This window comes from Myodes glareolus, chromosome 17, assembly GCF_982192425.1.
Source record: "Myodes glareolus chromosome 17, mMyoGla1.1, whole genome shotgun sequence".
Classification (NCBI taxonomy): domain Eukaryota; kingdom Metazoa; phylum Chordata; class Mammalia; order Rodentia; family Cricetidae; genus Myodes; species Myodes glareolus.
The window spans coordinates 48,053,036-48,060,119 of record NC_142042.1 but is presented as its reverse complement, the minus strand read 5'-3'; the positions used below and the strand labels follow the sequence as shown (position 1 = coordinate 48,060,119).

Here is a 7,084-nt window from a genome sequence, read left to right as displayed (position 1 = left end):
GAGAGACAAAGCATGCTAAATAAAAGTAGTTTTATTTCTTATCCCCCCACTGGCTTTGCCTAAAAATATATTGAATATAGTTTTCTTAAACTAAAATTTTATGACTGTTTTTCATCTTTTTTACATAGGACATTTACATTATTTCAATAAACAATGCAGTCCACTATATTCAAGGGTAAGTATAAAAAAAGTCATTGTCAACTCAATCTTTAAAAAAATGACCTCAGTAAGAGGACTGAATTCTAATGTAGGGATCATTTAACTTCCTAGTTCACAAACGCTAGTCAAGAAATCTAACGGTAAATTGCTGGAGCACCTACAGGACATTCTGCCCTGAAACAAGAATGTCAGTCCCTGAGTACTTCAGCATTTACACCCTAAAAACATGTTAACTACCACAGTACTGTCGTTTCCTCCTCTGGAAAAAGGTGGATCTCCCTGCAGTGTTCCGAAGGGAGCTAGTCTTAGTAGAAAATACCACAACAGCATCTAGTGGTTTGGTAGTTACTTTCCTGAATGCTTAAATTCCAGCAAAGCATTATTTTGCAAAAGTTCCTTTAGTCCAAATTCAGTGTCTCTGTTTGGATCTCTCTGTAAAAGAACTCTTTGTTCATCCATTCTTTTAGCTTGAGAGCGTAAAATGAGGCTAAAAAAGTCTTCATCGGGGACGGTTGGCCCCTTGGTGGCAGCAGGTGGTGGAGCACATCTCTGATCATCTAATCTGGACCCCTAAGGATGGAGAGGAATGAAAACATAATGACCAGGGAGAACAGTGCCAGGCTGTGCGTTTGTCAGTCACTAGTTAGCTCTATAAGCATTCCTTTCGGCTTTTTCAGACACTTGGCTTCAGACCAGACACTTGATAGAATGGGAATATAGTATATTATGTAGAAATGGACTTCACAAGTACATTATATCATACTATTACAACTGGTCACAAGTAGTTTGATGCTAAAATGCAAGGTGAACTGTCCAAAAGTCCCGATAATAGTTGCAGGACTGGAATCTTATCAGTAATAACTGCCCAGTCTTTACATTATATAACATTTCTAGAATGACCTAGGCCAAGGGCCAACAAACTATAATTACTAACTACAGTTACCATATTATATTTTTGAAATATAATTTTGTGCCTACTTTTGACGCTGTTTGCACAAATGGTTTAAATGGCAACCCAGAAGGGTTTTCAACTGTGTACAGAACAGATGTCCCCAGTCACTCCGCATCCTGATCACCACTGCCCCTTCATCCTCTTCACACCAAGTACCATTGCCTATCTGTACCATTGTCTGTCTGTCTCTCTCTAGCATAATATACACACTTGGCCTCTGTCTTCCCAATAAGATGCAGGACCCTGCAAAAGCAAGAGCATGCTTGATATCCCAAACTGCCTGTAACATCAGTGGTGTTCAGAATGTAGGCAAGTACATCCTCAGCCCTTCACAAGAATTTGAATACTGCCCAAGCTGCTTGAGCTGTTCTACAGATGGAGTGTGTGTGTACACGTACTTGACACTTTACAAGGATGTCGAAGAAGTCCTCATCGGGTTCATTCTTGTCATTTGTTACCAGGCGCTCAAGTACAGACTGATTGTTGTTTTTTGTCAGACGGAGCCCTGGCAAATTACTGAAACTGGCTCTCTGGTCATCCAGACGGCGGCTCTGTGAGCTGGCAAGAAGATCTAAGAACTCGTCTGTGTTGGGGGACACCACAGGAACAGATGGTGCTGTGGGCAGGCAGGAAAGAGAAACGCGTAAATGTTAAATGCTGAAAACCTGTATACACACCGTCTTCGCCACCTTGCTCTCCTGCAGGGCAGGGTGCTGTTGCTGCCGTGGCCTTTCCCAGGGCTTCAGCTTCGCCCAAAATAACTGAGGAAATCATTTAGTGAACTAAAGAGATGAAAGACTGGTCAATCTTTTATATATAAAATTTATTATGTATACAGTATTCTGTATGCATGTATGCCTGCAGGCCAGAAGAGGGCACCAGATCTCATTACAGATGGTTGTGAGCCACCATGTGGTTGGTTGCTGGGAATTGAACTCAGAACCTTTGGAAGAACAGGCAATGCTCTTAATCACTGAACCATCTCTCCAGCCCCTATTTTTTGTTTTTTGAGATAGGGTTTCTCTGTATAGCCCTAGCTGTATCCTGGAACTCACTCTGTAGACCAGGCTGGTCTCGAACTCACAGAGATCCATCCGTCTGCCTCTACTCCTGAGTGGTGGGACCAAAGGCGAACACTATCACCTCTCGGCTGAGACTGGCCAATATTCATTTATGTGGTAGAAATAATCTTTTAGTAGCAAAATATGAGTGATGTATTTTAGACTTCTAAATTTTAGATATGAAAATATATGCCTTATTTGTATATACTGTATAAATAACTGCCTTGTATGTGTGTGTGATGCTGCAGACAAAAGGGCCTACTGCTTACCAGACAGATGCTCTACCACTTAGCAGCAGCCTTTTTTCTTGAGTCAGGGAGGGCTTCACTATCTAATAAGCCCAGGCTGGCTTGGAATTCACTTTAATATCCTGTCTCAGTGCCTCATGCTAGGAATATGGGATCTCTTACTGTGTTTATACAACAAGAAGTATGAGAAATGACAGCACCAAAGACAACTATTAAAACTGGGGAAAAGCAGGCATCGATGGTGCCTGTAATCCCTGCACTTGGGAGGGAAGCCGGAGGATCGGGACTTCAAAGCCAGCCTTGGCTATGCCCCAGGTGAATGACGGAAACTGAAAGAGCAGAGGAGCCTTACCTTTCACCACCCTGGGGGTGGCAGCCGCTGCTGCTGGGGGTGCTGCACGGCAGTTCTCCTGGAGGCAGCACCTCTGGTCATCCATCCTGTTGCTCTGAAATCGCCGTAGTAAGTCAAAGAACCCTTCGTCTCCAATACTGTCTGCACTGATTTTCTAAAACAGAAAGTCTAGTGTGCTTAATTGTTCCTCCCCTGTCCTCAGGTCATCCGTGAACATCAGGATGTAATCAGTTGCGAAAGGGAAAGGATAGATATTAAAAACAAAAACTGGCCTTTTATTTTCAAAAAGAATTCGAGTGGCAATGTTGGTAATAAAGTGCTCCCATACTGACCCCACAAGAATCACTTATTTAATTTGTAACTTTTAATTCCTGTATTTCTTAGGCCAAAGTAATATGTCTGAAGCTTGGCTTGGACACTCAACTATGATCCTAGCTTCTTACAAACTGAGGCTGGAAGATCACAAAGTGAAGGGCAAGTCTGGCCAACTCAGGGAGAGTGTCCCAAATAAAATCTAACACAAGTTCTGGAGATGCAGCTGTAGCTCCATGGTGGATTACACAGCTTGTTCAAGGCCCTAGATTTAATCTCTGCTACAAGAATAAAACGCCTCAGTCTTGAGCAAGATGCTCCAGACACCACTCGGTGCAGTCAACCAGCTGGTGGTAGGGCTATGACCTGAGAAATGCAGACCTAGGTGGGTGGAGCCACTGCATGCCTAAGCTACATGGCAGAGTGCAGACTGCCTGTGTGTATGTGGTCTCGTCAGAAAAAATGCCACTCTGCTGTGTTAGCAATAGAGTCAGCCCAGGCGCAATGATTCCATAATAGGATTTAAGTAAGTTAATTTTTGTAAACTATCTAACAAGAAAGGCAAGTGTATTTTCCTAACATGACAATCTCCACAGTGTTTTCTATGCAGGGACACCAGAGCTAGGCATTAAACGCATAAATCCTTATTAAAAGTCCCTGGAAAAAACTTCAATTAAGTGTTTGAAGGAAGGAGGGGTTTGGAGTCTCCAAACCTGAATAGTGTATGTGGTCTCATGTATTTATATTGGCTCTTTTAAAAATGAACAGGCATTTGCCAGTTGGAGATGTTCTGTATTGATAAATATGGTTCCAAAGGTTTGTTCACAGGACAATGGACAGAAAGGCAGAGGTGGGGTTAAGAAAGCATCTGCCTTTGTAGGCAAAATACTAAGTTCTGAACTTCAGTGGCCGTGCAGCTAGCGATAGGCAGTTCTGTACAGATGCCTCATGATCCAAGCAGCAAAAAGGAAAGCAGAAGGAGATGAAGTCGTGTGTCTAATCTACAAGTCTAGAGAAGAGACTGTCAGTATCAGATGAAGACTGGGGAGGAGGGAATTTTCTAGAAGTGAAATACAGATCTGAAGAACAAAATGATGAGGTGTGGGGAAGACAGGAAAGGGAAGCTAGAGGAACACCTGGCTCTCTGTGGGGACAGCACAGGACACCCTATAGATGAGACGGAAAAACAGGTGAGGCAGGAGGTAAGCTGGATCAGATGTCTGGAAATGAAGTGCTTCCAAACTATAGTCGTACGTTATCACCAAGACCTTGTTCTAGGTGCAAAGGGCCTGTAATTTACAATTCTGAACATCAAAAACAGCATGAGGACTAGGCATGGTGAGGAAGACCTTGTCTCAAGAAGTTCAAAATGGAAACAAAAACAAAAAAAAACTAATTCACAGTAGGTTTCAAAAGTACACAGATTTTAGCTCGGTTCAGGTGTCTGCGGAAGATAGCCTGGAGCCCTAGTTCTGCTGCATCCCTGGCCCGTCTGTACAAAGCCCAGTAATTCTTCCTTTTGTTAGCCAAAAACCAAAGAAGGGTATGCAGTCATCAGTGGAATTTTGATAAAAACAAACAAACAAACAAACAAACAGATTTTTTTTTTTTAAAAAAAAAAAAAGATCTTCATTGACTGAAGATGGGACTTGGTGATCTATCAGGATACAGAGGAACTGGCTAGAGAGTTCTTTGATACTGATCAAAAGCCTACAGTGTCTTTATTCTAGAGTAAGTTAATTTCAATAATCTGGTATACTTTCTTAATGAGAGCGCAGTTATGGTTTCAGTAATAGGATGAGATAAAAGCTGATGCTACTAAATACTTTTTTTCTGTCTATTTAAAAATCCATGAAGATAAAAATCCACTGGCTTCTGTTTCACTAGGTCTAGTGCTGTGAAATTGACTAATTTATTAAAAATAAAACCCTTGAATACCCGAATTTGTTCTGGCTTCAAACACAAGTTAGTCTTATTAGCAAACAACAGTAAAATAAACAGTGCTTTTGCGATAGTGACTTAAATAGTAATAACTACTGTCCAGAACAATGGAGCAATTTATGTCCAGAGCAGGACATAACCAGGAAGACAGAGACACATCCTCTGACTAATACATGTATTACTTGTTTATCAACGATTCAGTGTGAATACAAGAAAACTAAAGTATTACAAGTGGGCATTTAACATACGTCCTCCCGGGTGATACCTTCTGAGGATGTGGGGCGCGGTGGTCGATGGAGTTGCTGGCGTCCTGAAGAACTTTAGTGCTGGCGCTGCCTTTGAACTTCTTCCCCTTCAGTCTGCTGACGAACAGCAGCTTTGCAGAAGGCTTGGCAAGAAGAGGCTTTTGTTTAGCAAGAAGTTCACTGCTCCAGTTTGGGACCTGTAAGTTGTAAGTGGAAATCAAGACATGAAAACCCCAGTTCCCAGCTTCTCACGACCAGTGTGGGAGAACTAGAGATCCTGGCTGGCGTTTTTGTTACCTATGTTTTGTTTTCAGACAAGGGGTCTCATTATGTAGCCTTACTGGAACTCACTTTGGCCATGAGCCTTCTGCCTCAGCCTCACAAATGTTTGATGAACCCATTCAACAAATTCAACAACATATACCATATAGCATCCTGTAAACGTTTTATGAACACTAGAGTTAAAAAACGCAGTTTACCCAAATCCTTTGAAAATACATTTTGAATGGTCAGAGAAGACCATTATTCTGGTTGTAAATCACATAAAAATCTGTTATAGCTAGAAACTTGTGAGGATATGTAGAATTTTTAATTAAAAATTAGGATCTAAAGTTTATAATACAAATAATTTGTTGATAAAACTAATGATTTCACTAATACGAAATAAATTCTTGGTAGACAGAAAACACACATACTGCCCCACCTCTCTCTCACACAATGAAAAATTTTTTTTTAAAGAACTAATTCCTCTAGAAACTTTTAAATTACATTTGTTTACTGAGTAATGTCACGACACACGTAGAGGTCAGGGGACAACTATACATTTGTTTACTGTGTTTGTCATGACATACACGCACAGATCTGGGGACAACTTGTGGGAGACAACCTGCCTCTAGGTTGTGATGCCGAGTGGCAGGCACCTTTATACAATGAGCCATCTCACAGGCCCACATTTTGAAACATCTTGTTAAAATTTAAAAACGATCTTAGATATGGACCTTTAGAGGCTATATGCAGAAAGTATCAATGATTTATAAACCATATGCCAGTTACAACAGCAGAGGAAAAGGGCAACTTAAGGGCATGCAAAGGTGGACGTTTCCCCCGTGCTGGCCTCCAGCTTCAGTTCTGCTTCAGCCTCCACGCTAGGGGTGCAGATACAGCCTGCTGTGCTAGGGTGCAGACGCAGCCTGCTGTGCTAGGGGTGCAGACGCAGCCTGCTGTGCTAGGGGTGCAGACGCAGCCTGCTGTGCTAGGGGTGCAGACGCAGCCTGCTGTGCTAGGGGTGCAGACGCAGCCTGCTGTGCTAGAGGTGCAGACGCATGCTACTGTGCCCGACTGAAAGATGTTCCTGATGTATGACTGCTGTATAGGAAACAGCATCTATAATATTCAAATAAATATTGGACAGTTATTAATATCTGAAGTTACTATAGGGATAGGAGATTACTGATTCTTTTGATTCTTATAATTTTTAAAAGTTGCTATAATGAATCTGTTTTATAAGAAAGTACTTTATAATCCTGCAGAAGAAGAGGAGAAAGGAGTATAGGAGCCAGAGGAGTCAAGGGCATCATGGGACAGCGCACACGATCACCTAACCTGGCCTCATCGGGACGCGTAGAGACTGACAAGGAGCCTGCATGAGACTGACCTAGGCACTCTGCACATATGTTACAGTTGTGGAGCTTGGTCCTCTTAGGGGACTCCTAACATCGGTAACAAGGGCTGTCTCTGATTCTTTTACAGGCTTTTGGGACGCTTCTCCGCATCCTTCCCTAGCCTTAATATGTAGGGGAGTGCTTAGTCTTCCT

At 42.2% G+C, this 7,084-nt stretch overlaps 1 protein-coding gene across 2 annotated transcripts in view; it reads right to left on the bottom strand.

Moving 5' to 3' along the window:
- Positions 1 to 13: 13 nt before the first annotated feature.
- Gpsm2 (G protein signaling modulator 2) overlaps positions 14 to 7,084 on the bottom strand; it is a 45,105-nt gene continuing 38,034 nt past the window's right edge. For both annotated transcript variants that reach the window (XM_048443525.3, XM_048443527.3), the window contains 4 exons: positions 5,291 to 5,467; positions 2,773 to 2,926; positions 1,510 to 1,727; positions 14 to 729 (listed from right to left, as the gene is read on the bottom strand). In XM_048443525.3, coding sequence (XP_048299482.1) covers positions 505 to 729; positions 1,510 to 1,727; positions 2,773 to 2,926; positions 5,291 to 5,467 — 774 coding nt within the window. In that variant the 3' untranslated portion in view covers positions 14 to 504. The remainder of the gene's footprint in view (positions 730 to 1,509; positions 1,728 to 2,772; positions 2,927 to 5,290; positions 5,468 to 7,084) is intronic.